Below are 18,090 nucleotides of genomic sequence, written 5' to 3'. Positions count from 1 at the left end.
AGAGCACGCATGTGATAATGAGCGCGCGAGAGAGAGCAAGCACGAGAGCAAGCATGAGAGAATGCGCGAGAGAGAGCAAGCACGAGAGAATGCGCGTGAGAGCGCGCGCGCGCCCAGTGGTGCGCTTGTGATAGAGATCGTCCGAGGGAAAGTTCGCATGTGGCAGAGAGCGCGCGAGAGAGCATGCACTAGTGAGTGCGGGTGGGAGAGACGGAGCGCGCGTGGGAGAGGCCAAGCGCGCGTGGGAGAGGTCGAGCGCGCGTGGGAGAGGCCGAGAGCGCGTGGGAGAGGCCGAGAGCGCGTGGGAGAGGCCGAGAGCGCGTGGGAGAGGCCGAGAGCGCGTGGGAGAGGCCGAGAGCGCGTGGGAGGGGCCGAGAGCGCGTGGGAGGGGCCGAGAGCGCGTGGGAGGGGCCGAGAGCGCGTGGGAGGGGCCGAGAGCGCGTGGGAGGGGCCGAGAGCGCGTGGGAGGGGCCGAGAGCGCGTGGGAGGGGCCGAGAGCACGTGGGAGGGGCCGAGAGCACGTGGGAGGGGCCGAGAGCACGTGGGAGGGGCCGAGAGCACGTGGGAGGGGCCGAGAGCACGTGGGAGGGGCCGAGAGCACGTGGGAGGGGCCGAGAGCACGTGGGAGGGGCCGAGAGCACGTGGGAGGGGCTGAGAGCACGTGGGAGGGGCCGAGAGCGCGTGGGAGGGGCCGAGAGTGCATGGGAGGGGCCGAGAGCGCGTGGGAGGGGTCAAGAGCACGTGGGAGGGGTCGAGAGCGCGTGGGAGGGGCCGAGAGCGCGTGGGAGAGGCCGAGATCGCGTGGGAGAGGCCGAGAGCGCGTGGGAGAGGCCGAGAGCTCGAGAGAGAGAGAGGCAGAGAACGCGAGAGACAGAGAGCGCGTGAGAGAGACAGAGAGCGCGCGAGAGAGACAGAGAGCGCGCGAGAGAGACAGAGAGCGCGCGAGAGAGACAGAGAGCGCGCGAGAGAGACAGAGAGCGTGCGCGCGAGAGAGGCAGAGAGCACGCGCCAGAGAGGAAGAGAGCACGCGCCAGAGAGGACGCGCCAGAGAGACAGACAGCATGCACGAGGGAGACAGGGAACGCGTGAGGGAGAGACAAAGAACGCGTGCGGGAGAGACAAAGAACGCGCGTGGGAGAGGCCGGGCGTGCGTGGGAGAGGCCGGGCGCGCGTGCGAGAGGCCGCGAGCGCGTGGGAGAGGCCGAGAGCGCCTGGGAGTGGCCGAGAGCGCCTGGGAGAGGCCGAGAGCGTGTGTGAGACAGAGAGCGTGTGCGAGACAGAGAGCGCGTGCGAGACAGAGCGCGTGCGAGACAGAGAGCGCGTGTGGGACAGAGAGCGCGTGTGAGAAAATGTGAGTGCTTGTGAGAGCGCGCGTGATAGAGAGTGGCGTGAGAGTAAGCATGTAATAATGAGCGCGCGAGAGAGAGCAAGCGCGAGGAAACGCGCATGTGCGAGAGAGCGCGCGCTGGAGTGCGCATGTGATAAGAGAGCGCCTGTGGGAAAGTGCGCATCTGGTAGAGAGCGCGCGCTCTCGAGCATGCACGAGTGAGAGAACGTGCATGCGAGAGAGAGAGCGCGTGAGAGTGAGAGCGTCCGAGAGTGAGCATGCTGCAAGTGAGAGCATGCACGCTTGAGAGCATGTGCGCATGAGTGAGCGCAGGAGAAGAAAGAGCGCGTGTGAGACAGAGAGCGCGTGAGTGAGAGAGAGCGCGTGAGTGAGACAGAGAGCGCGTGCGAGACAGAGAGCGCGTGCGAGACAGAGAGCGCGTGCGAGACAGAGAGCGCGTGCGAGACAGAGAGCGCGTGCGAGACAGAGCGCGTGCGAGGCAGAGCGCGTGCGAGACAGAACGCGTGCGAGACAGAGCGCGTGCGAGACAGAGCGCGTGCGAGACAGAGCGCGTGCGAGACAGAGCGCGTGCGAGACAGAGCGCGTGCGAGACAGAGCGCGTGCGAGACAGAGAGCGCGTGCGAGACAGAGAGCGCGTGCGAGACAGAGAGCGCGTGCGAGACAGAGGGCGCGTGCGAGACAGAGGGCGCGTGCGAGACAGAGAGCGCGTGCGAGACAGAGAGCGCGTGCGAGACAGAGAGCGCGTGCGAGACAGAGAGCGCGTGCGAGACAGAGAGCGCGTGCGAGACAGAGAGCGCGTGCGAGACAGAGAGCGCGTGCGAGACAGAGAGCGCGTGCGAGACAGAGAGCGCGTGCGAGACAGAGAGCGCGTGCGAGACAGAGAGCGCGTGCGAGACAGAGAGCGCGTGCGAGACAGAGAGCGCGTGCGAGACAGAGAGCGCGTGCGAGACAGAGAGTGCGTGCGAGACAGAGAGCGCGTGTGAGAAAATGTGAGTGCTTGTGAGAGCGCGCGTGATAGAGAGTGGCGTGAGAGAGTAAGCATGTAATAATGAGCGCACGAGAAAACGTGCATGTTGGAGAGAGCACGCGCTGGAGTGCGCATGTGATAGAGATCGCCTGTGGGAAAGTGCGCATCTGGTAGAGAGCGCGCGCTCTCGAGCATGCACGAGTGAGTGTGGGTGGGAGAGACAGAGTGCGCGCAGGAGCGACGGAATGTGTGTGGGAGCGACGGAGTGACCGTGGGAGAGGCGCTCCGCGCGTGAGAGAGGCGCTCCGTGCGTGGGAGAGGCGGAGCGCACGTGGGAGAGGCGGAGCGCATGTGGGAGAGGCGGAGCGCACGTGGGAGAGGTGGAGTGCGTGTGTGAGAGAGGCTGAGCGCGCGTGAGGTGAGGCGGAGTATGCGTGGCAGAGACAGAGTATGCGTTGGAGAGACAGAGTGTGCGTGGGACAGCACACGCGCGCAAGAGAGACAGTGCATGTGTGAGAGAACACGCATGTGAGAGCGAGCACGTGAGAGAGAGAGTGTAGTTTGAGTGTGTGGTTGAGTGTGTGTGTGAGAGAGCAAGAGTGTGTGTTTGTGTGTGTGGTTCATGCCTAGTCTCAGGATTCTCATTCATCCTCAACAACATAAACTCTCAACCACTCTCACAGTAGAGAGTAATGCATGAGCACCCTGAGACTGGGAGTGAGTTGAGCTCACACACACTTTCTCACACTCTAATGGTCATTTTTATTAATTACGCTTGAAATTATTATTTGCTTTGACATTCCACAGCAAGTTCTTCCCTTTGTCCATGCCTCAATGTTTAGGGGAAAATCATGTGTAACGTGCCAAATGTCACCTTTTTCAAATTTGCTCACTGGTCACTTGAGTGGCACAAAAAATAGAAATGTGACCCCCCCTCCTCAATACAAGCCTGATCTTGGCAGACAAATGCCAAAATCAGAAGAATGGTTGCTAAGCAATTGCACTCACTAATAAATTCATAGGTTAAAGAGGTATGTGTTTTTCAGAGGTTTAATATTTTACATAATGCAACCCATAACATTATTTCAATTGTTTTAAAAAGGAGTTGTGGCACCTTTCACAACCTAAAGACAGTCTAAAGTGATTTCAAGTTATTATTTTATGAAGCCATTGTTATGTAGGCAACTGTAACCATTTCAATACAGCAAAGTCTCACGAACAGCAATATGCCAACTGACCCATTCACCTGTTGCTGAGATTTTGGTGTTGGGTGAATGTTGACCAACAGAGAGAACGTCCTCTTTTCTTCGCCTAAAGGACCGCTTACATCAGCTGACGAGGGAGATTAGTACGGTGGGGGGGTTTGGTTTAACGTTTCCTCAAACAGCATTTCTACCTGCACTGTGCATTTGGGGATTTGAACTCGGTGTTATCACCAAGTCACACTTGCAGTAATGTCTAAATATGAAATAAAGCACCGCAAGGAACTAGGGGCGAAATTCTCCGACCCCCACGACGGGTCGGAGAATAGCGGGAGGGCCTTCCCGACATTTTTCCCGCCCTCCCGCTATTCTCGCCCCCCCCCGCCCAACTCCCGACACGAATCGCTGCCGCCGTTTTTTTACGGCCGGCAGCGATTCACAGCTGTTCGATGGGCCGAAGCCCCAGCCCTTTACGCTGTTTTTACGAACGGCAAACAGACCTGGTCTGGCCGTTCGTAAAAACGGCGGGAACAACTCGCTTTTTATAACCATGGCACCGATTGGCACGGCAGTACCACGGCCGTGCCAAGGGGGCCATGGGCCCGCGATCGGTGGGCACCGATCGCGGGCAGCGGGCCCAATGCCCGCGCACTATTTGTCCTTCCGCCGCCGCGCAGTATCCATTCGCGGGGCGGCTGAGGGGCATCCCAGCCCGCGCATGCGCGGGTTTCGCGCAAATACGCGGTGACGTCAGCCGCGCATGCGCGGATTGGAAGACTCCAATCCGCGCATGCGCGGCTGACGTCATATGACGCGTCAGCCGGCGCTAACTCCGGCAAGCGGGCTTAACGAAATTCGTTAAGCCCGTGATGCCGGAGCTTGCGGCGTCGGGCTGCTAGCCCCGACCGGGGACCAGAATCGGTTCCCGGTCGGGAAGGGGCGCGCTGGCGTCAAACCCGCCCGGGTTTGACGCCAGCCTTACGATTTCTCCCGTTTTGGGAGAATCGCGCCCTACGTTTATAGCAGATTTCTGCTAAAGGTTAGCTTCTCTTGACTTATCCCCTTCAAACAATTTTCATTTTGCCAGGGAAAACACTTTGACGCAAGTATTAGGCCTTTGGCCCATCGAGTAAGCTTCGTAAGAGCAAAACAGAGGTATTCCATTAAACAGACAAAATAATTGAATAAGGTGAGAAACAAATGCAATTGAAATAAACTACTGTTACTTACTCATGAATCCTGGGCCAAATGATGGAGGATTTGGTCGCGACATTTGAGGTGGCAAATTCCCATCCTGAAAATAAATCCAATCGAAAGCAATATTTCAGCAACTGTTGAATTACTATTCAGTATGAAACAATCAAATCACTGACAAACAATTGCTGTCCCACAATAGCAAAGTGATCTTTATTTATGGAACATCAATTATTATTCTGCCTTCATTCTCCTCCCAGGATATCAAACCATATTTTTCCCCAGAGATAAAGGCAGTCTAGAAACCAGCTCAAGTTCCTCTTCCAATAATATTCTGTTGCTAGTTTCTGCAATATGAATCCAACAGGTCACTGCAATAGAAACTTAAGCATTTCACAATATAATTGTAAAATGGATCTCTCCCTTCTCCCTCATCCATCTCTCTTGCTAGAACAGTTTAACAGGTACCTGAAAATATATAGAATCTTGTAAATGCAGAGTATAAAAGTAATGAAAAGGAAATATAAGGCTTATTAATATAAGGCTTTCTATAGGTATATCAGGAACAAAAGAATGACTCGAGTAAGATTAGGGCCAATCAAGGATAGTAGTGGAAAGTTGTGTGTGGAATCAGAGGAGATAGGGAAAGCGTTAAATGGATATTTTTCATCAGTGTTTACACTGGAGAAAGACAATGTTGTCGAGGAGAACACTCAGGTTCAGTCGACCAGGCTAGATGGAATTGAGGTTCAAAAGGAGGAGGTGTTAGTAATTTTGGAAAATGTCAAAATAGATAAGTCCCCTGGGCCAGATGGGATTTATCCTAGGATTCTCTGGGAAGCCAGGGAGGAGATTGCAGAGCCTTTGTCCTTGATCTTTATGTCGTCTTTGTTGACAGGAATAGTGCCGGAAGACTGGAGGATAGCAAATGTTGTCTCCTTGTTCAAGAAGGGGAGTAGAGACAACCCTGGTAATTATAGACCTGTGAGCCTTACTTCGGTTGTGGGTAAAATGTTGGAAAAGGTTATAAGAGATAGGGTTTATAATCATCTTGAAAAGAACAAGTTGATTAGCGATAGTCAACATGGTTTTGTGAAGGGTAGGTCATGCCTCACAAACCTTATTGAGTTTTTTGAGAAGGTGACCAAACAGGTGGATCAGGGTAAAGCTGTTGATGTGGTGTATATGGATTTCAGTAAGGCGTTTGATAAGGTTCCCCACCGTAGGCTATTGCAGAAAATAAGGAAGTATGGAATTGAAGGTGATTTAGCGGTTTGGATCAGTAATTGGCTAGCTGAAAGAAGACAGAGGGTGGTGGTTGATGGCAAATGTTCATCCTGGAGTTCAGTTACTAGTGGTGTACCGCAAGGATCTGTTTTGGGGCCACTGCTGTTTGTCATTTTTATAAATGACCTGGAAGAGGGTGTAGAAGGATGGGTTAGTAAATTTGCAGATGACACGAAGGTCGGTGGAGTTGTGGATAGTGCTGAAGGATGTTATAGGATACAGAGGGACATAGATAAGCTGCAGAGCTGGGCTGAGAGGTGGCAGATGGAGTTTAATGCGGAAAAGTGTGAGGTGGTTCACTTTGGAAGGAGTAACAGGAATGCAGAGTACTGGGCTAATGGCAAGATTCTTGGTAGTGTAGATGAACAGAGAGATCTCGGCATCCAGGTACATAAATCCCTGAAAGTTGCCACCCAGGTTAATAGGGCTGTTAAGAAGGCATTAGGTGTGCTAGCCTTTATAAGCAGGGGGATTGAGTTTCGGAACCACAAGGTCATGCTGCAGCTGTACATAACTCTGGTGCGGCCGCACCTGGAGTACTGCGTGCAGTTCTGGTCACCACATTATAGGAAGGATGTGGAAGCTTTGGAAAGGGTTCAGAGGAGATTTACTAGGATGTTGCCTGGTATGGAGGGAAGGTCTTACGAGGAAAGGCTCAGGGAATTGAGGTTGTTTTCGTTAGAGAGGAGAAGGCTGAGAGGTGACTTAATAGAGACATATAAGATAGTCAGAGGGTTAGATAGGGTGGACAGTGAGAGTCTTTTTCCTCGTATGGTGATAACCAACACGAGGGGACATAGCTTTACATTGAGGGGTGATAGATATAGGACAGATATCAGAGGCAGTTTCTTTACTCAGAGAGTAGTAGGGGTGTGGAACGCCCTGCCTGCAACAGTAGTAGACTCTTCAACTTTAAGGGCATTTAAGTGGTCACTGGATAGACATATGGATGAAAATGGAATAGTGTAGGTCAGATAGGCTTCAGATGGTTTCACAGGTCGGTGCAACATAGAGGGCCGAAGGGCCCGTACTGCGCTGTAGTGTTCTATGTTCTATGAAACAATATACATTCACTCAGGTGATAGCAAGAATGGCAAGACCACAAGGGCATGCAACAGGGACATGAAAAGATGGAATAAGTTATGATGCTGAAGCATTTTCTACTATCCTCAGGCAGAAATGCCAAGTGGTGGATCTATCCCGGCCTCCTCCGGCGTTCCCCAGCATCACATATGCGAGTTTTCAGCCAATTTCATTCACTCCACATGATATCAAGAAACAGGTGAAGGCAGAGGACATTGAAAAGTCTATTGGACCTGGCAATATTCCAGCAACTCTACTGATCCCTTCGGAACTTTCTGCGTTCTTTCTAGCTAAGCTGTTCCAGTACAACTACAACTCTGGCATTTACCCAGCAATGGTGAAAACTGTCCAGGTATGTCCCATATACAAGAGAAAAATCCAACCCAGCCAAATACTGCCCATTAGTCTATTCTCGATCATCAGTAAAGTGATCGAAGGGGTCATCAGCAGTGCTATCAAGCGACATTTGCTTAGCAATAACCTGATCACTGATACTCAGTTTGGGCTCCGCCAGGGCTACACAGCTCCTAACCTTGTCACAGCCTAGGTTCTAACATGGACAAAATAGCTTAACTCCAGAATGAGGTGAGAGCAACTGCCCTTGATATCAAGACCGCATTTGACAGTGTGGCATCAAGAAGCCCTAGCAAAAAGGAAAATGATTATGGTTCATAGAAATTACAGTGCAGAAGGAGGCCATTCACCTCATAGAGTCTGCATCGGCCCTTGGAAAGAGCACCCTATCCCCATAACTCAGTTTACCCACCCAAATCGTTTGGACACTAAAGGTAATTTAGCAAGACCAATCCACCAAACCTGCACATCTTTGGACTGTGGGAGGAAACCGGAGCACCCGGAGGAAACCCACGCAGACATAGGGAGAATGTGTAGACTCCACACAGACAATGACCCAAGCCAGGAATTGAACCTGGAACTCTGAAGCTGTGAAGCAACTGTGCTATCCACTGTGCTACTATGCTGCTGTTGGAGGTCACAGCTCCAGGACATAACGTCAGGAGTTCCTTAGAGCAGTATCCTGGGACAAACCATCTTCAGCTGCTTCATTAATGACTTTCCTCGATCACAAGGCCAGAAGTGGGGATCTTTGCAGATGACTGCACAATGTTCAGCATCATTCACGACTCCTCCTGTACAGAAGCAGTCCATGTCCAAATGCAGCAAGACTTGGTGAATATCCAGGCTTGGGCTGACAGGTGGCAAGCAACATTCATGTCACACAAATGCCAGGCAATGACCATCACTAACAAGAGAGAATCTAACCAGTCAGTGGCATTACCATTGCTGAATCTCCCACTATCAACCTCCTTTGGGAGGGTGGGAGAAGAGAGAACTCAACTGGACTAGCACACTTGATGATTACATACTGTGGCTACAAAAACAGGTCAGACATGAGAAATCCTGCGGCGGGTAAACCACCTCCTGACTCCCAAAGCCTGTTCACAATCTACAAAGCATAATTCAGGAGTGTGACAGAATACCTCAATGAGTGCAGCTCCAACACCCAAGAAGTTTTGATACCATCCAGGTCAGAGCAGCCGGCTTGATTAGCAACCCTTTCACAAACATTTATTTCCATCATCACTGACGCACAGTAGCAGTGGTGTGTACCGTCCACAATGTGCACTGCAGGAATTCACTATGGCTCCTTAGACAGCATTGTTCAAATGCATAACCTCTACCATTTAAAACAGGCATTGTCAAACTCGGGGGCGCGGCGGGTGGGTCGCGGGCGGGTGTCGGAAGGGTCGCGGAACCGTCCGTCGCGGCGCTCCCCATCGCGCAAACTTGCGCGCAACAGCCGGCTGTTAATAACGCCGGCTGCAAGTGGCCTTCAAAATGGCTGGGAACATGTTAAAAAAATGCGGCCGCACTGCGAATGTGTGCCAGATCGTCGGCGCACAAGCACAAAACGATGCGCATGCACGCCGATGATTGGGCACGCATGTGCAGTGCAGCCGCTTTTTAAAAAAAAACGGTCGCAGCTTTTTGTTTTACAAGTTCGGGGGGGGGGGGGGGGGGGGGGGTTATTCATTTAATTTTTATTGGTTTCATTTATTTTATTTTTATTTTACAAGTTTGGGGTGCTTTTATTTGATAACATTTAACAGGGAAAAAAATGCAGAACTTTGGACAGATGGAGACTCCATACTTTCTGACACCAGAAGGTTTCACCTTCATCCAACAGGTTCCATTGGAGGAGCGTGTACGAGGGCCAAAGGGACCCAAAACCATTTCCTCCATTTTTGTCAGCAGCAAACAAGGTAAGATAAAATGGTGGGTCGTGCAAGTCAACTGGCGTGGGTCACGAAGGTCGGCCAGCGTGGGTCGCGAAGGTCGGCCAGCGTGGGTCGCGAAGGTCGGCCGGTTGGTAAAAATGGGTCCCCGGAAAAAAAGTTTGAAGAACACTGATCTAGAAGGACAAGAGTACCAGGTACCTGGGAACACCACAACCTGCAAGCCCCCTCCAAGCTACTCACCATCCTGATTTGGAACTGTACCCTGCAGTTCCTTCAATTGCTGGGTCAAAATCCTGGAACTTTATAACAGCAGTGGGGTGTACCTACACCATACAGACTGCAACGGTTCAAGAAGGCAGCCCCGTCACCACTGGGCAATTAGGGATGGCAATTAGTAACGGGCAATGAATGCTGGCCTAGCCAGCGACGCCCACATCCCTTGAATTAAAAAAAAAAGTACTCCAAATATTCAGCAGGTCTGGCAGAAACTGCAGAAGAAAACGTTTTGAGCAGAATACGGCTTTTCTTCTGAACAATTCTGGAACGTTAACTCTGTTTCTCACTCCACAAATGCTACTAAACCTGCTAACTATTTTCATCACTCTGTTTTTATTTCAGATTTCAAGCATTTGCAATATTTTTCTATTTGTTTAGCCTTGAAAATTAGTTTTTTCCCCTCAGCTGAGCTGTGAAGGACAAGAGATTTACTGATTGAGGTCTTAAAGGCTGCAGTAGATTATGATAAGGTACAAAGAGTAATTCTACTGCTTAAAAAGGGCAAGTTTGAGCAAAAAGGCAAGTTTAAGACAATCACAAAAGCAATGGTCGTTAAGTTTGAAAAAGTTACTTTAAAAGAACGGTATTAGAAGGAACAAATATTATTGTGATTAACTGCAATTCCAGTGGGTAAAAAAGGACTAGAATCGGTACGCTGGCATTATTTACAATATACTTCATAAATTCCAAAAGATATCAGAGTTTGCTGAATTAGATAATTACCGGGCTAACTCCTTGATGAATGGGATTCTGTCCACTGTCACTACTCGGTGTACTAGATATTGGTTGACCCACAAATGGAAATCTGTAAGAAACAAAAAGAGCGAATACAGTTTGAAATCCAAGAAATACTTCTTGGTTTCTTCAAACAAACGTTATCTTTAAACTGGAAGGTAACTGCTATCATTCCCCATGGTCCTCTTATACAAACAAATTTCCTAGTTTCACCATATATAAAAGAAAACCCACTCTCGAAAACATTTTGCAGTATATGGTGGAAACATGCATGCATCAAAACAGAAACTCCCGCATTGCATCATGACAGTATAGGGATTTTAAGAAATCAATCGTAGCCAAATTGTATATTTTCTGCTTGGATCTCAATTTTCACCAAGTGCTAGAGAGAATTAAAGATCCCTTGCTATAACCAAATAGCTAAATAGCTACAGATTTAAAAAAAATACCTTTATTGAAATTTTTTCATTATAAACAAAGTACTATAAAACAATTAACCCAAGTTACAATCTCAAAGAATGAGACAGACAAGCAAAAGCACAAAATAATTTAATCACCCCAAACTAATGATGGTGACTAGCTCTTTGAAAAAGGAAATGAATGGCTTCCATCTTAGGTAGAACCCTTCTACCGACCACCGATGGTGCACTTGACCTTCTCCAGAACTACATGAGATTACCCAGCCACGCTGAGGCATTGGGCGTAGTAGTATTCCTCCACCCAAGCAGAACCCGCCTCCGGGCTATTAACTGGGCAAAGACGAGGACATCAGCCTCCAATCCCGTCTGGAGCACCAGCAAGTCTGACACCCTGAAAATGGCCACCGGTGGACATGGCTCCAAATCGACATTGAGAGTAATATGGTGTTGAAGAAAGAGACCCAAAAGCTTACTAACTTGGGACAAGACCAGAACATACGAGTGTGGTTAGCTACCCCCCACCTGTCCTCTGCCCCAGAGAAGAATCCGCTCATCCTTGCCTTGGTCAGATGAGCCCTGTCCACCACTTTGAATTAGATCAGACCAAGCTGAGTACATGTGGATGTGGAGTTGACTCTTTTGAAGGGTCTCGCCCCATACGAACCCCAACAATTCCACATATCAACATGCCCATCCCCAATATCCTACCCTGCACATCTTTTTGGGTTGTGCGGGTGAGACCCACAAAGACACGGGGAGAACGTGCAAACTCCACATGGACAGTGACCCGGGGCCGGGATCGAACCTCAAATTATGGTTCCAATCGTCAAATGTGCTTGAAAAAGCTTGAACTATCTGTAACGTCAAACTATGTTGCCTTGTACCAAACGTGTTTGTACCCAGAAAAGGGAGGGCCTACTCCCAGGTCTGTAGTTATTGTCTCCTATAAGGAGGTGTACATGAACTGCCCTGGGGCAATTTCTCCTTCAAATGTCCCATCCCTCTCTTTGTTGAAATATTTGGGATCCTACTCAAGACATATTATTGAAACTTTATGCGTTAAATTTTCCATGTTCCAATAACACTATTTCAGAAATCATAATATAGAAACTGTACGACAATCACCCTTGACAGCAGAGAATGAAAATAGAAGGACCACAGTCAAAAAGTTATACTCTGCGCCAATTTGCGTAGCTAAAGGATGGCAATGACAAGTCATTGGCCGAAATTTTCCACCATCCATGCCAGCAGGATCTTGCGATTCCACCGACGGTGACTCCCCACCGCGGTGCCAGAGGGTGCGAACAACGGAAAACCCGTCGACAGCCAATGGCAGGCCACCTCCCCAAAATACGCTACTGGCGGGGGTGCAAAGTCCCACTGTATTTACAGCAACACGTAGAGAGCAAGATCAGTGACCTTGGATTGAAGTTGTGGCTTAGGTCATTTTCAGTACGATTTGATAACATAATTATATCCATCAAAGCTTGGAAGGCGGATCTTTGCTCAACTTTTCATGCAATGCACGGTGAGGATTTTGGAAGAGGGGATACAAAGTAAATGGACTATTCTTGCACACTTCATATTGATAGAGGTGTGCAATTAGATCACTTGCCCTCTTCCTGCAGAATATATAAATATGATGGGAGGCTTAAGGTACACGGTACAATGTTATTACTGGTATCTGTATTTCTTTCATTATCAAGTGGGAAAGAAAAAAAATAATGATTGGTTAGTTAAATGTGGTATGTAGAAGGGAATTAACTTTGAGGATATTTGGGAAACTTTTTACAGGGAAAATTAACTATTTTAAACTTGTGGAGTGCAAACCTGAGAATCTTACTAGTGGATAGCAGTTAGCAGACGGAAAACAGTCACACAGGAAGGATGGCATGTACGTAATTAGATGGAGGACTTGGCAATTGGCATAAAACAAAGCTAGCACTAACTGGGGATTTAATTACATTAGCTTTGGGGGAAGGAAGGAATACTTTAGTAAATGCACAACTGCAGCTGACCAGAATGTGCTGGGGAAGAGGGTTATATACAGGAAGAAGAGGGTTCAAGTGTAATAAAAACATAAGAACTAGGAGCAGGAGTAGGCCATCTGGCCCCTCGAGCCTGCTCCGCCATTCAATTAGATCATGGCTGATCTTTTGTGGACTCAGCTCCACCTTCCGGCCCGAACACCAAATGGTTTATTTTATACCAATATAAAAAGTAGTAATTGTATGTATGGGGAATAAGATGCAAGAACAGCCAATGGCATAATTCTTCCCAAAAAAAAAAAAAAATTGGGCAGGAGAGTTACAGAATATTTGACAAGAAAGGAACTATGCCGCCAGAGTTAGTATTGCTGGGGAAGGGGGAAAATGCCGCTTGCTTTCCCTCATTGTCGTGTATAATTTCGAACTATTCTCTCGGAATTCATCACATTTTCTTGCTGATGGTAAAATGGCTGAACCAAGAACTCTTATAAAAATAAATATTTTCAAAAACACAAAATCTATACCTGTTCATCACTATCGGTGGAATACCTAAATTACTTTGGGCCATAACTCTATTGATTCCCTTCAATGCCACCATTTTTGCTTTCATTATTGGATCAGTAATGGCATCAAAATCTGTAAAAGAATGCAAGAGAATTCAGTTATGATTCAACCAAAATATTTTTTCATTAGTACAATTATGGTTCATTAGTACAAGTATAATTATAAACAACTACGAAACAGAACACCCGGAGGCCTTGTTCATCGTGGTCGGGCACTTCAACAAGGCCAACCTCAAGAGAGTACTGCCAAAATGGTGCTCCTTCCCCGGCATACAAGAAGAAACTCAAGCAGGAGAATCCAGCTAAGAAGGTCGTGCAGTGCTGGTCCGAGGAAACAGAAGAGCTCCTATGTGACTGCTTGGAGACAGTGGACTGCTCCATATTTAAGAACTCAGCGACCAACTTAAATGAGTATGCCACCACCGTCACAGATTTCATCAGCAAACGTGTGGGCGACTACGTGCCAAAGACAGCAGTATGTACGTTCCCCAACCGGAAACCATGGCTCAATCGAGGGACTGACTCCCTACAGAAGGACAGGTCTGAGGCGTTCAAGTCAGACGACCCTGACCTATACAACAAACCCAGGTACGACCTCCGCAAAGCTATCCGAGATGCCAAGAGAGAATATCAGACCAAGCTAGAGTTACAGACTAGCGTTACAGGCTCTCGGCAGTTGTGGCAAGGCCTAAACAACATAAATGGCTACAAAGCAAAGTCGAACAGTATCTCCGGCAGCAGCGCACCCCTCCCTGATGAACTCTATGCATTCTATGCTCGGTTCGAGCAGGAAGCCAACGATCCACTGTCGAGTGCCCCAGCAGCCCATAAAACACCCAAACCCACCATCACAGCTTCCGAAGTCAGATCGGCTTTCCTGGAAGTGAACCCTCAGAAGGCGACGGGTCCGGCCGAGATCCCTGGCCGTGCACTAAGAGCCTGCGCGGACCAGCTGGCAGATGTGTTCGCAGACATTTTTAACCTGTCCCTACTCCGCTCCGAGGTCCCACCTGCTTCAAGAAGACCACCATCATACCAGTGCCAAAGAAAAACCAGGCAACGTGCCTCAATGACTACCGTCAGGTGGCCCTGACTTCAGTCGTAATGAAGTGCTTCGAGAGGTTGATCATGAAACATATCACCTCCATACGCCCAAAATGTCTTGATCTACTGCAATTCGCATACCGTTGCCAACAGTCCACAGCAAATGCCATCTCCCTGTCCCTACACTCACATCTAGAGCATCTCGACAAGAAGGACTCCGACATCAGACTCCTATTTATTGACTACAGCTCTACCTTCATAACCATAATCCCAGCCAAGCTCATATCAATGCTCCAAAACCTAGGACTTGGCTCCTCACTCTGCAACTGGATCCTCGACTTTCTGATCCACGGACCACAATCAGTAAGAATAAACAACAGCACCTCCTCCACAATAGTACTCAATACCGGGGCCCTGCAAGGCTGCGTACTTAGCCCCCTACTACACTCCCTGTACACACATGACTGCATGGCAAAATTTGGTTCCAACTCCATCTACAAGTTTGCTGACGATACGACCATAGTGGGCCAGATCGCAAATAACGACGAGTCAGAATGCAGGAGGGAGATAGAGAACCTAGTGGAGTGGTGCAGCGACAACAATCTATCCCTCAATGCTAGCAAAACTAAAGAGCTGGTCAATGACTTCAGAAAGCAAAGTACTGTACACACCCATGTCAGCATCAACGGGGCCGAGGTGGAGATGGTTAGCAGTTTCAAATTTCTAGGGGTGCACATCTCCAAAAATCTGCCCTGGTCCATCCACTTCGACGCTACTACCAAGAAAGCACAACAGTGCCTATACTTCCTCAGGAAACTAAGGAAATTCAGCATGTACACATTAACTCTTACCAACTTTTACAGATGCACTATAGAAAGTATCCTATCTGGGTGCATCACCGTCTGGTATGGCAACTGCTCAGCCCAAGACCGCAAGAAACTTCAGAGAGTCGTGAACACCGCCCAGTCCATCACACGAACCTGTCTCCTATCCATTTACTCCATCTACACCTCCCGCTGCCTGGGGAAAGCGGGAGGCATAATCAAGGACCCCTCCCACCCGGCCTACTCACTCTTCCAACTTTTCCCATCGGGCAGGAGATCCAAAAATCTGAGAACACGTACGAACAGACTCAGAAACAGTTTCTTCCCCACTGTTACCAGACTCCTAAACGACCCTCTTATGGACTGACCTGATTAACACTACACCCCTGTATGCTTCACCCGTTGCTGGTGTTATGTAGTTACATTGTGTACCTTGTGTTGCCCTATTATGGATTTACTTTTATTTCCTTTTCTTTGCATGTACTTAATGATCTGTTGAGCTGCTCACAGAAAAATACTTTTCACTGTACCTTGGTACACGTGAGAATGAACAAATCCAATCCAATATACAGCAACAACAAGTCTCATTTTATTTCAAAGGGCTCTTGTCTACTGCATCCAAAAAGAATAATTAGGTGTTAACATCAAAAGTAAATGCCACCCCGACTAAGGGGCCAGAAGCAGCATTTGTATCTGATGCATCATAAATTCCCTCCACTTCCAAAATGGAACGTTCTCCCAGCATGGCATGTATGGTAGCGATACACTTCAATGCTGACCGAGCAAATGATTTTTGATTGTGCAGTGAGTAAATGTGCTACATAGTCAGCATTCAGCTGCACACAGCAAAGCTGGTCTTCAGTTCCAGTATATGCAGTGTTAAGGCACATTTACTTCAAATGAGCACCATTCACAATACAAAGCCATTGTTCAAAGTGAAAACATGATTGCATAGATCTAATGCATTGCAGATCAAAAGGTTCCACGGATCTTGCACTTTGCTACTATATCAACTGCCTCCCCATCTTGTAGCATCGTTGGATCTGATTCACGTCATCAAAATGTTAATTCCAACATGTTAAACCAACTACTAAAAATGAAAACTCAAAAATATTGGAAAACAAAATAGGTAGAGCAACAGCAGGACTGGGGGTACAGGTGCACATATCACATAAGGTAATGCCACACAGTAAGGATATTAAATAAAACCCTAAAGTTTAAAACTTTAAAGCCAATCGATCTATCCTGAGGTGTGGTGCACAGAACTACTCATAGTACTCCAGGTGTGGTCTAACCAAAACTGTACAACTGAAGTATGACTTCTACCCTCTTGGTATAAAGGCCAGAATTCCATTGGCCCTTCTGATTATATTCTGTACGGTTCATGATGTTAAATCACTTTGCATTTTCACAACAACTTTGATAAAAAAAACATTGCTAGATTCACAAGGGACAATACAACAAGAAAACATGAAAGTAACTTAATTGCATGCACAAATGATGCCCTTGACATAAGACCATAAGACATAGGAGCAGAATTAGGCCATTTGGCCCTTCGAGTCTGCTCCGCCATTCAATCATGGCTGATATCCCCATTCTCCTGTCTTCTTCCCATAACCCCTGATCCCCTTATTAATCAAGAACCTATCTATCTCTGTCTTAAAGACACTCAGTGAATTGGCCTCCACAGCCTTCTGCAGCAAAGAGTTCCACAGATTCACCACCCACTGGCTGAAGAAATTCCTTCTCATCTCTGTTCTAAGTTAGTCTAAGATGGTCTCCTCTGGTTCTAGTTTTTCCGACAAGTGGAAACATCCTCTCCACATCCACTCTATCCAGGCCTTGCAGTATTTTGTAAGTTTCAATAAAATTCCCTCTCATCCTTCTAAACTCCAACGAGTAGAGACCCAGAGTCCTCAAAGGTTCCTCATACGACAAGTTCTTCACTCCAGGGATCATTCTTGTGAATGTCCTCTGAACCCTCTCCAAGGCCAGCACATCCGACCTGAGATCGGGGCCCAAAACTGCTCACAATACTCCAAAGGGGTCTGACCAGAGCCTTATACAGCCTCAGAAGTACACCCCTGGTCTTGTATTCTAGCCCTCTTGACATGAATGCTAACATTGCATTGCCTTCTTAACTGCCGACTGAACCTGCATGTTAACCTTAAGAACACTGTGAACAAGGACTCCCAATCCCTTTGCGCTGCTGCTTTCCGAAGCATTTCTCCATTTAGAAAATAGTCTATGCCTAAATTCCTCCTTCCAAAGTGCACAACGTCACAATTTTCCACATTGTATTTCATTTGCCACTTCATTGCCCACTCTCCTAGCTTGTCCAAGTCCTTCTGCAGCCCCCTTGCTTCCTCAATATTACCTGTCCCACTACAGATCTTTATATAATCTGCAAACTTAGCAACAGTGCCTTCAGTACCTTCTTCCAGATCATTAATATATATTATAAAAGGTTGTGGTCCCAGCACAGACTCGAGGCACACTCCACTACTCACCGGCTGCCACCCTGAAAAAGACCTCTTTATCCCCACTCTCTGCCTTCTGCCAGTCAGCCAATCCTCTATCCATGCCAGGATCTTACCCCTAACACCATGGGCTCTTAACTTATTTAGCAGTCTCCTGTGCGGCACCTTGCAAAGGCCTTCTGGAAATCTAAATAAATCATGTCCAGTGGTTCTCCTTTGTCTAACTTCCTTGTTACCTCCTCAAAGAACTGTAACAGATTTGTCAGACACGACCTCCCTTTGACAAAGCCGTGCTGACTCAGTCCTATTTTACCATGCACTTCCAAGTGCTTTGCGATCTCATATTTAATAACAGACTCTAAAATCTTACCAATCACTGCAGCATTTGACCGAGTGCGGCATCAAGTAGAACTAACAAAACT

The 18,090-nt window shown here is 48.2% G+C and overlaps 1 protein-coding gene across 11 annotated transcripts in view; it reads right to left on the bottom strand.

The window, feature by feature from the left end:
• kmt2ca (lysine (K)-specific methyltransferase 2Ca) overlaps positions 1-18,090 on the bottom strand; it is a 537,383-nt gene that overhangs the window by 69,668 nt on the left and 449,625 nt on the right. For all 11 annotated transcript variants that reach the window (XM_038798420.1, XM_038798425.1, XM_038798416.1 and 8 more), the window contains 3 exons: positions 13,282-13,393; positions 10,339-10,420; positions 4,748-4,811 (listed from right to left, as the gene is read on the bottom strand). In XM_038798420.1, coding sequence (XP_038654348.1) covers positions 4,748-4,811; positions 10,339-10,420; positions 13,282-13,393 — 258 coding nt within the window. The remainder of the gene's footprint in view (positions 1-4,747; positions 4,812-10,338; positions 10,421-13,281; positions 13,394-18,090) is intronic.

Source organism: Scyliorhinus canicula, chromosome 5 (assembly GCF_902713615.1).
Source record: "Scyliorhinus canicula chromosome 5, sScyCan1.1, whole genome shotgun sequence".
Classification (NCBI taxonomy): domain Eukaryota; kingdom Metazoa; phylum Chordata; class Chondrichthyes; order Carcharhiniformes; family Scyliorhinidae; genus Scyliorhinus; species Scyliorhinus canicula.
Note: the sequence above shows the minus strand (reverse complement) of the source record. Positions and strands in the feature narration are given on the sequence as shown.